General features: G+C 44.2%; 2 protein-coding genes across 2 annotated transcripts in view; one reads left to right on the top strand and one right to left on the bottom strand.

Moving 5' to 3' along the window:
• The window catches only part of slc16a10 (solute carrier family 16 member 10), a 49,988-nt gene extending 36,728 nt beyond the window's left edge, over positions 1-13,260 (bottom strand). The window contains exon 1 of the mRNA XM_084432193.1: positions 12,294-13,260. Coding sequence (XP_084288319.1) covers positions 12,294-12,618 — 325 coding nt within the window. The 5' untranslated portion in view covers positions 12,619-13,260. The remainder of the gene's footprint in view (positions 1-12,293) is intronic.
• LOC311304780 (uncharacterized protein) overlaps positions 1-17,136 on the top strand; it is a gene marked incomplete at its 5' end in the record, with an annotated part of 578,336 nt that overhangs the window by 82,936 nt on the left and 478,264 nt on the right. The window lies entirely within an intron of this gene.

The following is a 17,136-nucleotide window of genomic DNA, read 5'->3' as shown; positions in this document are numbered from 1 at the left end:
AAGGATATAATGCTTTAACAAAGATAAAATCCCAAAGGGCAACATTGCTCTCCAGTTCAGTATATTCCACTGCCTGTTATTCCCATTCTACTTCCTGTAGGAACTGCTGGGATTTGTATGTGCAGATCTGCAGCGGAAGCACATCAGCGGCTTGACGAAACAACTGGTAAAGACTGGCACAAACACATCTGTTTACACTTACAGAAACATCTACAGGCCGTATAACTCAAGCACTGCACCGACACACACACACACACACACACACACACACACAGCCAGAGCGGCGTGAAGCGTTAACAGAAGCCAGACTCATGGATTTACTCTCAGTCTGGTTTACAAGGCTGTTTCATCCTCTCATCTGCGCTTCAGAGCGCTCAGGCTTCATCCACTGGCCTCAGGCTGTTCCTGAAGATCACAGAGGGGTTATGCTCATTACCGCACCACAGGCCTTCCGTCTGGGCATTTCCTAACCTCTTCCTCAGAAACACCGGGACACTGCCTGGACAATTCTGATACTTTCCTCGTGATGACTTTGCAAAATTCACTGGAACATTTGCTGTACATCTGCAGAACGGCACTGGCAGGCTTTATGTGGGATTCTCTAGGGGAACGATTGCAGACAGCTAGGAAATATTAGGGGTAATTTCAGCGCTGGAGGGTTTAGCATGGAGAGCCACTCGCAGAGGAAAGGCCACGATATACAAGCGAAGTCGGAGAATGAATGAATGGGATGTAATTTCGAAGAAAATCAGGCCAAAACTAAGTTTTCTTCAAGAGTTAGTAAGAGCTTGCTGGTAAATGCCTTCGAACTACCATTGGTCAGTGGCATTTACATATGTGGGAGTGCCTCTGAGGCTCCGCCTTCTTTGGGGATTTCCAGTTCATTTCTTCTGTTTAGTCCAATTCATTACATTCATTTCATAATCATTACTTTTGCTTTTCGGCAAGCTTAACGTGTGCGCTTAAATGTGCGAGGCATATTTTTTTCGCCCCCCAGTATATATTTAAGTAATTAAATTAATATAAATGTTTGATTAATCGACTAATGGCTTAAATGAATGACTACTACTAGTCGACTGGATAAACCTTTAGCCCTAGTTAAATCTGATTCTGTTGCATAGAACTGAATGAGGAATAATATATTGATATATTGATATTTAATTTAATTTTAATATATTTTCTACAATACAAATTTTCAAATTATAATACAATAAAAAAAAACTAATTTCAAATAAGAAATTAATTATTATTAATTATTAAAGCCATTTTTAGTCTCAGTTTCGGCTCAGATTTTTCATTTCGGTACATCCCTAGTTTTTTTTTTCATGACTACTTGGTGACTATTTGAGGCGCAAATGACTAAAACTAACCATCAATAGTATCTAACATTATTTGTACTTTTTGTTATATCTGGTTCTCAGACTGTTGTGTTTCTCACACTTATTATCAATGCTTTAACAGACTAGTAATTGAGATCCAAATAACTAACAGCCAAAAACATCCTTTCACAGATTGGGTTTGATTGTGAAACTCAACTAGATGAAGAAACAGTGAATTCTCCTTGGAGGATTCAGAAGACAAGTCTTCAATTCTGAGTAAACATCGAGTCTTGGACTTCATAATTTCTCACGTATTCAGTGCTTGACAAGCTAGGATAAAGGCTCTATATTTAGTTTCACCTGACTCTGTGCTATTTTTCAAAGAATTGTTTTTGAGTAATCCTGCTCACAGAATCTCACCCAGGCCTGAACGCATCTGAGCTCAGTTCCTCGCGTGGAGCCCTTATCAACCCCTGCGCATCTGCTGTGTGTCTCCAGCCGGACACTGATCTGAGCTCAGTTATGGACAGCCTTATCAGGCCCTGCGCACCTGCTGTGAGTCTCCAGCCGGACACTGGCTTTCCCACAGAGAGTTATAGGGTGATGTTGCCACTCTCTAGAGTCGCAGCGATTGGTGCTCTTATAGGATGGTCCTCACGGTTCCTGTGTTTACCCTACCAGTTTATCTGCCAGGAACCTTCACCTATCCCATGTGTCAACACAGATCAAACGCTCTGTTGACTATTAACTGACATGTGCGGCCGCGAGCAGAGCTGCACGTGTTGTCTATCACTAACTCCTGCTTCACTGAGATAGCACCAAGGCCAGTCCGCTGAGTGACAGAACGCTGGCTATGAGAGTGTGTTGCGTGCGAATGTAAACGTTGAAGAGTTGTGGGCACGTCCACGTCGATGTCTAACTCGATAGAAGAAAACATCTCAGAATTTACATTCTGGAAAGGCTCTCTCTAAGTTATCTGACCTTTAATAATGTTCTCAAAATGTCAGCACAAAAACATTGTTCATGGAACTTTTTTTTAATCTATGAAACGTTTTTGTTGGACGCTTAAACTCTTAAATGTTTCAGAATGTTCAAATGTAACGTTCCAATAAAGTTTGCCAAATGATAAAATAGAATATCCCTAAAAAAAAAACACAGTTATGAACTAATTGTCTTCCAGTATAGCATTAATAAACTTAGTTCAACTAACTGAACTTAGTTGAACTTTTGTCTAATGGTTTTTACTACTAGTTTCAGAATGATCCGTTCATTGAAAATGACCACATTTGAACATTCAGAGAACATTAAGAAATAACCTTTGCATAACTTAATGGGAACGTTAAGGATATGTTTTGTCCACTGGGCAAGCTTGGAGTTCACAGCATGAGATGAGGCTGGAGTGACAGACTTGTGTTTTTATTTGTCAAGGTAATGTCAATAGAAAGTCTTGACAACAGTCCATCTCAAACAGCCTCCGCTGTGGATCACAACACACACACAGCACAGAGAACACACACACGTCAAGAGTTACTGACCGTTCTTCTACTGCACTGCGTGACCAATAATAATAATCGTCTTTCCCTCTCTGGGCTGTGCAGAGTCACTGAAGCCATAATGGAGAACCGGATGAACTATCTGTGCAGAATCACTGAAGCCGTAATGGAGAACCGGATGAACTATCTGTGCAGAGTCACTGAAGCCGTAGCGGAGAACCGGATGAGCTATCTGTGCAGAGTCACTGAAGCCGTAGCGGAGAACCGGATGAGCTATCTGTGCAGAGTCACTGAAGCCGTAGCGGAGAACCGGATGAGCTATCTGTGCAGAGTCACTGAAGCCGTAGCGGAGAACCGGATGAGCTATCTGTGCAGAGTCACTGAAGCCGTAGCGGAGAACCGGATGAACTATCTGTGCAGAGTCACTGAAGCCGTAGCGGAGAACCGGATGAACTATCTGTGCAGAGTCACTGAAGCCATAATGGAGAACCGGATGAACTATCTGTGCAGAGTCACTGAAGCCGTAACGGAGAACCGGATGAACTATCTGTGCAGAGTCACTGAAGCCGTAGTGGAGAACCGGATGAACTATCTGTGCAGAGTCACTGAAGCCGTAGCGGAGAACCGGATGAACTATCTGTGCAGAGTCACTGAAGCCGTAGCGGAGAACCGGATGAGCTATCTGTGCAGAGTCACTGAAGCCGTAACGGAGAACCGGATGAACTATCTGTGCAGAGTCACTGAAGCCGTAACGGAGAACAGGATGAACTATCTGTGCAGAGTCACTGAAGCCGAAGCGGAGAACCGGATGAACTATCTGTGCAGAGTCACTGAAGCCGTAACGGAGAACAGGACGAACTATCTGTGCAGAGTCACTGAAGCCGTAGCGGAGAACCGGATGAGCTATCTGTGCAGAGTCACTGAAGCCGTAATGGAGAACCGGATGAACTATCTGTGCAGAGTCACTGAAGCCGTAGCGGAGAACCGGATGAACTATCTGTGCAGAGTCACTGAAGCCGTAGCGGAGAACCGGATGAACTATCTGTGCAGAGTCACTGAAGCCGTAATGGAGAACCGGATGAACTATCTGTGCAGAGTCACTGAAGCCGTAGCGGAGAACCGGATGAGCTATCTGTGCAGAGTCACTGAAGCCGTAATGGAGAACCGGATGAACTATCTGTGCAGAGTCACTGAAGCCGTAGCGGAGAACCGGATGAACTATCTGTGCAGAGTCACTGAAGCCGTAGCGGAGAACCGGATGAACTATCTGTGCAGAGTCACTGAAGCCGTAACGGAGAACCGGATGAACTATCTGTGCAGAGTCACTGAAGCCGTAACGGAGAACCGGATGAACTATCTGTGCAGAGTCACTGAAGCCGTAGCGGAGAACCGGATGAACTATCTGTGCAGAGTCACTGAAGCCGTAGCGGAGAACCGGATGAACTATCTGTGCAGAGTCACTGAAGCCGTAGCGGAGAACCGGATGAACTATCTGTGCAGAGTCACTGAAGCCGTAACGGAGAACCGGATGAACTATCTGTGCAGAGTCACTGAAGCCGTAATGGAGAACCGGATGAACTATCTGTGCAGAGTCACTGAAGCCGTAATGGAGAACCGGATGAACTATCTGTGCAGAGTCACTGAAGCCGTAATGGAGAACCGGATGAACTATCTGTGCAGAGTCACTGAAGCCGTAGCGGAGAACCGGATGAACTATCTGTGCAGAGTCACTGAAGCCGTAATGGAGAACCGGATGAACTATCTGTGCAGAGTCACTGAAGCCGTGGCGGAGAACCGGATAAACTATCTGTGCAGAGTCACTGAAGCCGTAGCGGAGAACCAGATGAGCTATCTGTGCAGAGTCACTGAAGCCGTAGCGGAGAACCGGATGAACTATCTGTGCAGAGTCACTGAAGCCGTAGCGGAGAACCAGATGAGCTATCTGTGCAGAGTCACTGAAGCCGTAATGGAGAACCGGATGAACTATCTGTGCAGAGTCACTGAAGCCGTAATGGAGAACCGGATGAACTATCTGTGCAGAGTCACTGAAGCCGTAGTGGAGAACCGGATGAACTATCTGTGCAGAGTCACTGAAGCCGTAGCGGAGAACCGGATGAGCTATCTGTGCAGAGTCACTGAAGCCGTAGCGGAGAACCGGATGAACTATCTGTGCAGAGTCACTGAAGCCGTAGCGGAGAACCGGATGAACTATCTGTGCAGAGTCACTGAAGCCGTAGCGGAGAACCGGATGAACTATCTGTGCAGAGTCACTGAAGCCATAATGGAGAACCGGATGAACTATCTGTGCAGAGTCACTGAAGCCGTAACGGAGAACCGGATGAACTATCTGTGCAGAGTCACTGAAGCCGTAGTGGAGAACCGGATGAACTATCTGTGCAGAGTCACTGAAGCCGTAGCGGAGAACCGGATGAACTATCTGTGCAGAGTCACTGAAGCCGTAGCGGAGAACCGGATGAGCTATCTGTGCAGAGTCACTGAAGCCGTAACGGAGAACCGGATGAACTATCTGTGCAGAGTCACTGAAGCCGTAACGGAGAACAGGATGAACTATCTGTGCAGAGTCACTGAAGCCGAAGCGGAGAACCGGATGAACTATCTGTGCAGAGTCACTGAAGCCGTAACGGAGAACAGGACGAACTATCTGTGCAGAGTCACTGAAGCCGTAGCGGAGAACCGGATGAGCTATCTGTGCAGAGTCACTGAAGCCGTAATGGAGAACCGGATGAACTATCTGTGCAGAGTCACTGAAGCCGTAGCGGAGAACCGGATGAACTATCTGTGCAGAGTCACTGAAGCCGTAGCGGAGAACCGGATGAACTATCTGTGCAGAGTCACTGAAGCCGTAATGGAGAACCGGATGAACTATCTGTGCAGAGTCACTGAAGCCGTAGCGGAGAACCGGATGAGCTATCTGTGCAGAGTCACTGAAGCCGTAATGGAGAACCGGATGAACTATCTGTGCAGAGTCACTGAAGCCGTAGCGGAGAACCGGATGAACTATCTGTGCAGAGTCACTGAAGCCGTAGCGGAGAACCGGATGAACTATCTGTGCAGAGTCACTGAAGCCGTAACGGAGAACCGGATGAACTATCTGTGCAGAGTCACTGAAGCCGTAACGGAGAACCGGATGAACTATCTGTGCAGAGTCACTGAAGCCGTAGCGGAGAACCGGATGAACTATCTGTGCAGAGTCACTGAAGCCGTAGCGGAGAACCGGATGAACTATCTGTGCAGAGTCACTGAAGCCGTAGCGGAGAACCGGATGAACTATCTGTGCAGAGTCACTGAAGCCGTAACGGAGAACCGGATGAACTATCTGTGCAGAGTCACTGAAGCCGTAGCGGAGAACCAGATGAGCTATCTGTGCAGAGTCACTGAAGCCGTAATGGAGAACCGGATGAACTATCTGTGCAGAGTCACTGAAGCCGTAATGGAGAACCGGATGAACTATCTGTGCAGAGTCACTGAAGCCGTAATGGAGAACCGGATGAACTATCTGTGCAGAGTCACTGAAGCCGTAGCGGAGAACCGGATGAACTATCTGTGCAGAGTCACTGAAGCCGTAATGGAGAACCGGATGAACTATCTGTGCAGAGTCACTGAAGCCGTGGCGGAGAACCGGATAAACTATCTGTGCAGAGTCACTGAAGCCGTAGCGGAGAACCAGATGAGCTATCTGTGCAGAGTCACTGAAGCCGTAGCGGAGAACCGGATGAACTATCTGTGCAGAGTCACTGAAGCCGTAGCGGAGAACCAGATGAGCTATCTGTGCAGAGTCACTGAAGCCGTAATGGAGAACCGGATGAACTATCTGTGCAGAGTCACTGAAGCCGTAATGGAGAACCGGATGAACTATCTGTGCAGAGTCACTGAAGCCGTAGTGGAGAACCGGATGAACTATCTGTGCAGAGTCACTGAAGCCGTAGCGGAGAACCGGATGAGCTATCTGTGCAGAGTCACTGAAGCCGTAGCGGAGAACCGGATGAACTATCTGTGCAGAGTCACTGAAGCCGTAACGGAGAACCGGATGAACTATCTGTGCAGAGTCACTGAAGCCGTAGCGGAGAACCGGATGAGCTATCTGTGCAGAGTCACTGAAGCCGTAGCGGAGAACCGGATGAGCTATCTGTGCAGAGTCACTGAAGCCGTAGCGGAGAACCGGATGAACTATCTGTGCAGAGTCACTGAAGCCGTAGCGGAGAACCGGATGAACTATCTGTGCAGAGTCACTGAAGCCGTAATGGAGAACCGGATGAACTATCTGTGCAGAGTCACTGAAGCCGTAGCGGAGAACCGGATGAACTATCTGTGCAGAGTCACTGAAGCCGTAATGGAGAACCGGATGAACTATCTGTGCAGAGTCACTGAAGCCGTAGCGGAGAACCGGATGAGCTATCTGTGCAGAGTCACTGAAGCCGTAATGGAGAACCGGATGAACTATCTGTGCAGAGTCACTGAAGCCGTAACGGAGAACAGGACGAACTATCTGTGCAGAATCACTGAAGCCGTAGCGGAGAACAGGACGAACTATCTGTGCAGAGTCACTGAAGCCGTAACGGAGAACCGGATGAACTATCTGTGCAGAGTCACTGAAGCCGTAACGGAGAACCGGATGAACTATCTGTGCAGAGTCACTGAAGCCGTAATGGAGAACCGGATGAACTATCTGTGCAGAGTCACTAAAGCCGTAATGGAGAACCGGATGAACTATCTGTGCAGAGTCACTGAAGCCGTAGCGGAGAACCGGATGAACTATCTGTGCAGAGTCACTGAAGCCGTAACGGAGAACCGGATGAACTATCTGTGCAGAATCACTGAAGCCGTAGCGGAGAACCGGATAATAAACCGGATGAACTATCTGTGCAGTTTCTGCTGGAGATCTAACACTGATCTTCTTCATGGTTGTGTGATCTGAATCACCGCTGTCAATCGCTAACAAACAGATGAAAACCTAATTCATCACATGCTGATCAAAACAATATTTAGGCCCAAGTGTGAGATTTATGAATTAATTTGAATTGCATATAAAATTAGCATCCATTTGCATTGAACTAAAACTCATAAACTTAATGTGATGCAAAATTGTCAGTCATACAAGAATGAAAAAGCTTGCCAAAGATTTCTGCACACAACGAATCTTGGCATAGTTTATTTATTAACTATTTGCATCTATTTGATTGTATTTAAATAATCATAATATCAACACAAATTGCTTAGAATCAGCATAAATCTGTTATTGTGGAAATCTGACATGTTTCTTATACCTGTTGATTGTTTTAGTTTGTTAAAATGGTGTAATCCAATTAATTAAAAGTAATTTTAAGCAATCTATTGTATAAAGTGCTATAATATAAACGTGACGTGACTTTAGAGTGCTGAAACATACCCAACATATGATCAGATGCTTTTTTATGCTTTATTAAAAAGCGCTTGCTGTTTCCTCAGTTTTGTCGTGTGTTTATTTGTCATTGAGAGGAAAGAGCACAGCACAGATTTACACACTCATCTACCCGTCGCTCTTAGCAGTGTGTGCAGTGTCGGATGTTCGATAACAGTATATCGGTGCTCACATGTCCCTGAACTAAGAACGAGTGTAAGTTCGCTGTGAGTATATCAGGGCCTTTAGTCTGAGTCAGTCTTGCTCCTCCTGGCGCGTCACACGTTCCTCTCTCTCTAATGAGCCTCCTGCGTAACTCAGAGTCTCTGTGTGAGACAGACATCAGGGAGACGGAGGAAACAGACGTCCACGTCTAACATCATTACACTAAACCCCACCAGAGACACTCATAACAGGGTCTGTGAACATCAGGATCATTGAACATGTCGACAGGAAAAGCTAGACATGCACAGTCCGATCGGAAACATTCGCAAGACAGACCAGCGCTGAGAGTCTTGCTCTGAGGGGTTGCTAAGGTCTTCTGGCTGGTCACTAGATTGACACTCTGAACATTCAGGCATGTCAGTGGAACTAGTCAAGTCAAAGTTATATATAGAGCGCTTTTCACAGATGATATCCTAATATCTTATATTCACACTTAGGGTCCTATTCTAACGATCTGAAACGCAAGTATCAAACGCGAAACGCAAGTAACTTTGTGGGCAGATCTCGGGCGCTGTTGCTATTATACCGGCGGGATAAATGGTGCAAATCTAAAATGTGTTGGTCTGAAGCAGCTTCATTACTCATAGGTGTGGTTTGGGTGTAACGTGAAATAAACCAATCAGAGCGACATCTCACATTCCCTTTAAGCAGGCGCGCTTGTTCCATGGCGGATTGCTATTATAACGGCGGATTTGCCAGGAGCGGTTCACAGCCGAGGAGACCGGCGTTCTCGTCAGGGCCGTAAAACACAGAGAAGTGACATTGGGGATGGAGAAACACACACAAATCAGCTTCGGTTAAACAGGCGTATGATAATTTGGGTAAATGTGTAAGCTAGATTTATGCATATTTTTTCACATCTTCATGGACACAACAATGATTTCCCTCGTGTGTTAATATTTTTCCTTGTAATAATGTATGGTTTGCAAAAATGTGAACAACTGCGTCTGTGTGTAGATGAGAGAAGCAAAGTGTGTGTGTGTTGTGTACACGCTACATTATGGCCAAGCATGAGCCCTTAAAATAGTATCTGAATAACACGCCACTGACTTTAGACTCGGTTTCTCCTGGTCAGAGGCGGAATTGTTTTCTGAAACTGCAAAATAGCACCAGGGAACGTTTGCGCCGGAACACGCCTCCTCTTTCCGCTGAACCGCCCCCGGGAGCGCAAGTTCATTCCCTAATTTACCGACGTGCGTCTGTGGAGAGAAAAGTCCGCTGTGCGTCGGGTGAGAACTAGGAATGATACATGCGTCGCTGTACAAAGTCAGTTGCGATGGGTGCGAGATAGGGCCCATAGAGCTTAGCATTAATAGTTACATCCTGCGACGGAACAAGCAATCGCGCGGCTGAGATTTGCAGCTAACGGAACATTCTGTCAAGATTCTCTCAAAGTTATGAGCAAACGCTCTTCCAGTAACATTAATAGAACATTTATCTGGTCTTTAATAATGTTCTCAAATCATTAGCACAAAAACATTATTTATACACCGCTCATGAAATGTTTCATTTAATATTATTACTAGTTTCAGAACGTTCAGAGATCATTCCGACGTAACGTTCACATAATGTTTGAGAGTAGCACTTTATTTTAGTCCTGTTCCCCATCTGTGTTTTTTTACAGTAACTACAATAACTGTGTAATAACTACATACTATCCCTGAACCTAACCGGTCACACTTTATTTTACAGTGTCTTTCTCATACGTTACATGTAGTTAATACAGTAATTACTATAAATTGTGCTTAATAACATGGAACTATCCCTAAACCTAATCCTAAATCTGCCCGAGAGATGATGAACGTCCAGTTTGTACAATCAGTATTTATGGTTCTTATGGTTCGTGAGATTGTGTGGAGCCGTTGTGTCAGACGGCAGATGTGGACCATGACCTCTGACCTCTGACCGGCGCTGGCATGAGTGTGTGGAGCGACGAGCGACAGCTGGAGCTGATGATGCAATCTCCACCAGGCATTACACAGGACATCTTTAACGGCACCTAGAGACGACCGTATGACTGACGAAACTCCTGACCGCAGATCTCAGCGGTTCACAGCCGAATTAACCCTGTCGTTGTGTTAATGCCCGTAACACACTTCAGCTGTGAGACGAAGAGAAGCGTCACAGCGAGGAGTCGTATGAGGATCAGATCATCCTCTGTTTGTGCTGAGCTGTCGAGAGCGTAAGAAGCGTTCAGATGAAGATGAGCTTCATCACTGCAGCACTCACGCGTCTCATAAACACACTCGCACAGGATCATCTGGCAGTCTTTGATGGCACAGAACTGCTATAAACACATGACAACACTCTTATATGTGTTATAACATCTGTTAACCATCACACAGCACACGCTTTAAAGACTGTCCTTCCAACAACACTGAGAACTGATCATATGTGTGCTTTAGCTGTAGCTCTGAGCAGCAGTAAACGAGTGATCATCTACAGGGAAATCAATCATTGACAGAAACACACTGATGTGACGCCAGTGAGACAAGTCAATGTCACAGCTTCTGCCATGATCAGTCAAACAGGCTTCGATCAAACAAACCACATCATCCTGAAACAGTTTGACATGCAAAAACGCACTCATTTCACTACATTCAGCTCAATAACAGAAACTCGACAGCGGTCGCCGGTTCTCTGATCGTTCAGCACAGGACTGTGTTTTATAGGTCACACACTCATTTCCATTGCTGATAAAGTTTCTCTGCCAGTGGATCTAAAAGTAAAACACCAATATTATCATGAGTTTGCAGTGTTTTTATAAAAGAACTGACATACATTAATACATGAAGGCACATTTGTAATGAATAGTTGGACTGTTGTCTCACGACAAACTCAAGTCAGACCAAGTTTTCAGGGTTTGCTTCTGTTGGCCAAAACAATGATTTAACATTATGAGTTTCATGGGTTGTCTTGAGCTTCACACTGCTTTACTGATAAGCCTATAATAGACAGTTTAATGGCGGATCTCCATTCAGGCCTTTTGTTTTACATGTTTTCACACTGTGTGCGTTTAATAAACAGTGTATTCTTCCTAGGCTATGATTTTGTAGGGGTGTGTGCTACATGTACTTACAATAGTAATAACAGAAAATTATGTATAATTACAAGTAATTAACCTAAACCAAACCCTAACCCTATAGTAAGTACATGTAGTTAATTAATATTAGCCTACTCGTACTTATTTGAATGGTACAAGGGTTACACTTTATTTTAAGGTGTCATTGTTACAGTGTAATTATATATTTAAGTACTTTTATGTTTATATATTTAAGTTTTAAGTACTGAGTAATATTAATTAACTACATGTACTTACTATAGGGTTAGGGTAGGATTAGGATTTGGTTGAGGTTTAGTTTGCATGTAATTATGCATAATTTACTGTTATTAGGCCAACTATGGTAAATACATGTACCATATGGAACAAGGACACTGTACAACAAAGTGTTACCCAAATAAAGTGTAGCCAAAAAACTGAACTAACTTTAATAAACAAACTCGCACTGAGAAACATTATTCACTGTAGTAAAAGTGTGACAACTATCCCTGGTGTGTTACAAACACTGCGCTTTCGGTCTGAGTGTGTGTGTGTGTGTGTGTGTGTGTGTGTGTGTGTGTGTGTGTGTGTGTGTGTGTGTGTGTGTGTGTGTGTGTGTGTGTGAAGCAGACAGAGCTGTAGGATTGTGTGACACACACTTCTCTCAGTCTCAGGCTCGCTGCTGATCATTACAGTGAGTCAGGAGAAGTGCACGGTGACGCGCGCTCGAGCCCCTTCACCGACACGTGGAGGAACGCTTCTGAATCCGCACGCGCCCCGCTCGCGCTCGCGCTGTCGATCACGGAAATGGCTGTTACCTGTTCTGAAGCGGAGGTCGTCGTCATCTTCCTTCCCGGAGCCGAACTCTTTCAGCAGCGCCACGAACATGATACCGAAGGCGTTCTGGATGCCGAACACCGAGCCGTTGCACCACATGGAGGCCAGCATCACCACCCACCCCCAGCCGCCCTCCGGGGGCTCGAACTCCGCCGGCGCCTTGTCCTCGCTCTCGGAGACCTTACAGCCGCCGTTCTCCTGCTGCTTCTCCTCCGGCGCGGGCGCGGCACGAGTCGGCTCGCAGTCGGAGGGAGTCTCAGTCATGCTGATCGTGTGTGGCTCGGAGTCGGAGTGAGTCTCAGTCATGCTGATCGTGTGTGGATCTCCTCTGAGTCCGCTGTGAATGCAGATACTCTGCGCTGATGACTGTTACACTGGTGCAATAAGCTATAAATACAGTTGAGCTGCAGGAGGCGGGGCTACAGACAGACCCACCGCCCGAGCGCGGATCAGATGAAGTCTCCTCCTGGAGAAGTCTTGTTGAGGCACATCTGTTCTGCACGGACACGCGCACGCAACAGCTGCATCTGGCCGCGGTCACTCGTCCTGTACCTGTACATTGTTCACAGGGATGGACGGAATGATCATTGAAATCAGCTGCAGCACCACAATAGGAGTGTGTTTATAAGCGCACAGAATAAGACAGAGACTCCAGTAACTCCTGCAGCTGGACTGCATCAGTCTACGTCACTGTCCGTGGCACGCGCGCGCGCTCTAGTGTTGTAGAAGTGCTGCACACACACTCACGCGACACATGCGAGGAAAATGAGCTCTGACCAGTTCATAAAATAATTTATACTAGCCTTCACACTGTTGGGGAATTAAATCGCACGTATAAATGGGACCCAGGAATAGACTTTTGTCCTCTGTAGTGGACATTATTTTGGGGAATTTCTCTGACACCACACCTGTCACAGTTATAACTCTGTGTGTCCTGTAAAGAGCACATTCAGGGCTTTTCACATTGAAAAAAATTATTTGTTGAATTTAATAAAAAAAAATTATGGTAAGTGGTTGCACACAATTGATTTTAGCTACATTTAAACAAATGCAATAAGTTGAACCTAATCAATTTAAGTTCAACATAATGCATTTGTTTAAATGTAGCTAAAATCAATTGTGTGCAACCACTTACCATCATTTATTTTAATTAAATTCAACGAATACGTTTTTTCAGTGCAGAGATACCAAATATTTGAAGGTTTCACCATAAAAATAACTTCTTCTTGGTCTTTACAAATAACTGACATTAGTTTAGTGATTAAATGTAGCATTCTTATGGAAATATGATAAAATATTGTAACTATCATTTAAACCGGACTACTTTTCAAATTGTATTTCATAAACCAACATCTCAGGAAAATGTCATGGGGTTTCAAATCAAAATATGACATTCTGTTACAAAACAGGGCATTGATTTCATACATGTCCCCAGAAGAGGACACCAGGACTTAAATCATGTTTATCAGGCATTCTGGGAGACACAACAAGTGAATAGGGAAAGAAATTATATATCAATATTTCTATGAAATATTAGATAGAATTAAAATGTTGCCAATTATTACTCCCAATTTTGCACTTCTTTTTCCATTACATGTTGCCCCAAGAATACATTAATATGCAAATTAGATACAGTGTATACATTGTATTGAATGGGAATATTCAGTTATGGCCATTTACCCCAGATATTGCATAAAGTAAAATGGTGTATCAATTAATTCTGTTATATCTTTTATAACATAGTTGAGAATCATCTTTATACACATTGTGGTCAAAAGAAAACATGAAACCCAAATTTAAATTGGTGAAAAAAAAAATGAAAAAATCCCATTGTTTTTGCCTATACATGTCATTTCCGGGGGGGTCCGGAAACAAGTCATTATCTGGTGTGACCACCATTTGCCTCACGCACTGCAACACATCTCCTTCACATAGAGTTGATCAGGTTGTTGATTGTGGCCTGTGGAATGTTGGTCCTCTCCTCTTCAATGGCTGTGTGAAGTTGCTGGATATTGGCAGGATCTGGAACACGCTGTCGTATACGCCGATCCAGAGCATCCTAATATGCTCAGTGGGTGACATGTCCGGTGAGTATGCAGGCCATGCAAGAACTGGGATGTTTTCAGCTTCCAGGAATTGTGTACAGATCATTGCAGAATGGGGCTGTGCATTATCATGCTGCAACATGAGGTGATGGTCGTGGATGAATGGCACAGCAATGGGCCTCAGGATCTCGTCACGATATCTCAGTGCATTCAAAATGCCATCAATAAAATGCACCTGTGTTGGTTGTCCATAACATACGCCTCGCCCATACATGGGCCACTCGATCCACAACGCTGACATCAGCAAACCGCTCACCCACACGACGCCATACACACTGTCTGCCATCTGCCCTGTACAGTGAAAACCGGGATTCATCCGTGAAGAGAACACCTCTCCAAAGTGCCAGACGCCATCAAATGTGAGCATTTTCCCACTCAAGTCGATTAGGACGTCGAGCTGCAGTCAGGTCGAGACCCCGATGAGGACGAAGAGCATGCAGATGAGCTTCCCTGAGACGGTTCCTGACAGTTTGTGCAGAAATTCTTTGGTTATGCAAACCGATCATTGCAGCAGCTGTCCGGGTGTCTGGTCTCATACGATCATGGAGGTGAAGATGCGAGATGTGGAGGTCCTTACACATGGTCTGCGGTTGTGAGGCCGGTTGGATGTACCGCCAAATTCTCTGATAAATGTACTTCAAAAGAGTCCGCACACTCCACAAAAGACGAATGTAAGACTGAAATAACTGTTAGACTTGAGAAATGAGAAAAATGCCAGGAAGTCTACTTGAGGACAAAGGACCTATTTGGAAATTACAGTTTTTCTCAATTGTTTACACACAAATACTGGTACTTGAGACACAATGACCACAACATGTAACTCATTCACCGACCCCCTGAACCAATTCTGCTAAACTACAAGCACAATTCCTGCTTTACACTCAAACTGCAGATCTAAAACACACCTTTTTCAAAACACTACACACAATTCTCGGCTTTTGGCACAATTTTCATGCAGAAAATCTCTTGTTTTCACAAGGAACACACTGCCATTCAGATATGCACACTGACTCATCACATGGGCAAACACCTGTCACACAGTTTTACAATTAGCAATCAGAGCTTTAGCATAATATTATAAAGGGCAACAGGTGAGCTCTTCAACAGGTGAGCTCTTCAACAGGTGAGCTCTTCAACAGGTGAGCTCTTCAACAGGTGAGCTCTTCAACAGGTGAGCTCTTCAGTGGAGCAATGGATGCCAACATTGGAATTTTTTTTTTTTTACTGTAACTGTATACAGTCAATTCTTCTGTTGTTGTGTATGTAGAGCACTGTATGTACAACTCTGTGTTGGTTGGGATGTACACTGTGTACAATGTTTTTGTGAGAAAAATAAAATATATTTGTTACCGTGTATTTGTGTGTTCTGAGTATAAAACCAATATTCTCAAATATTTTACAACACACTTATGTATGTACTGTCTGTAGTAAGTGTAACACTGAACAAAAAAAGGCCCAAGTCATTATGATGAATGGAGAAGAAGTGTTTTCCATTAATCATAGTGTTTTACATTGAGCACATCAGTGTTCAACTGGTTCTTATAAATGTCTATTCATATGATGGTTTGTGTGTGTCATTTGAAAACAAAATACCATTTTGAGAAGAAATAACATTGTTTTGAATGTTAAGTTTAATTTTGCAGGAGAACTGAGGGGTTTTGCCCATTGTGTGTGTGTTTTTTGATTTGTGTGTAGAGTTCTGAGAATATGAGGCATGCTTTCAGAAAATGTGTGTAAACAATCGAGAAAAACTGTAACATTTGGACTCCCCCTTCTGCACTATCGAGACGAAAGTCTCACCTCCGAATCATCCTAATCTACATCTCATTCCCTCATCCCCCACTCTTTCTCCCCCATGCAAAGATCACCAAAAACTCACCCAAGAATCTAAATGGTTTAATGTGAATGATTATCATCGAGTATTATACATGTTTAGTATCATTTGAAATGTCTCAGTGCGACTGGTACAAAGGTCTCATTTCCAAATAAGTAAAACAAAAGCTAATAAGGTTTTTAAGAGTTTAGAGATAACTGGCACACAAAGGAGGGTGGGTCTTCCAGGCAAATGGTCTCACACCCCCAAAAGGTGTAACCTCTGAATGCAAATATCCATGTGAAAGAGGTTCTGTCTATATAATGGGATGCAGCAAAGGGCTCTGGGCCTTTTTGTAACTCAAGTTGGCCCATGATGTTAAGAGTGACCAAAATTCTTAGCATCATGTATTTTAATGTTAGGTTCACATCTCTTCTCTTTAATCCAGAGCTTTTGATGTTTTGTATTGATTATCTTTGAATTGATTATGTAATTGGCATGATACATTGACCTGACATAATAAATTGTTACATTTGATTATTCTAACTGACTTTGACATTATTTTCATTAAAGAGTTAAAAAGAATAGTCAAACATTCGCTCACATTTAATGATGCCCAGATATCATTAAAACCTTTTCATTCATGGAGTCGGATGAAATAACGAGAGAATACATATTCAAATGCATTTAATTTAATCAAAAAAATACTTTCCCTCGGGAAAAAGACAGAAACACGTAGAGACCTTCCGCCTTTGGGCTGATCGAGCGCGAGTTTACACGAAGAAACGTCAAAAAGTGAGATCATTTCAAGTGCTTTTACTGAGGAAAAAAAGGGGGAAAAAGCGTGGGAACGGCAAATGTAAAGAACAAGATCACCAGACACAGACAGAGGAGAATATAGTCTTT

This window comes from Rutilus rutilus, assembly GCF_951802725.1.
Source record: "Rutilus rutilus genome assembly, chromosome: 15".
In the NCBI taxonomy this organism is placed as follows: domain Eukaryota; kingdom Metazoa; phylum Chordata; class Actinopteri; order Cypriniformes; family Leuciscidae; genus Rutilus; species Rutilus rutilus.
This window is presented reverse-complemented; position numbering and strand designations above follow the sequence as displayed.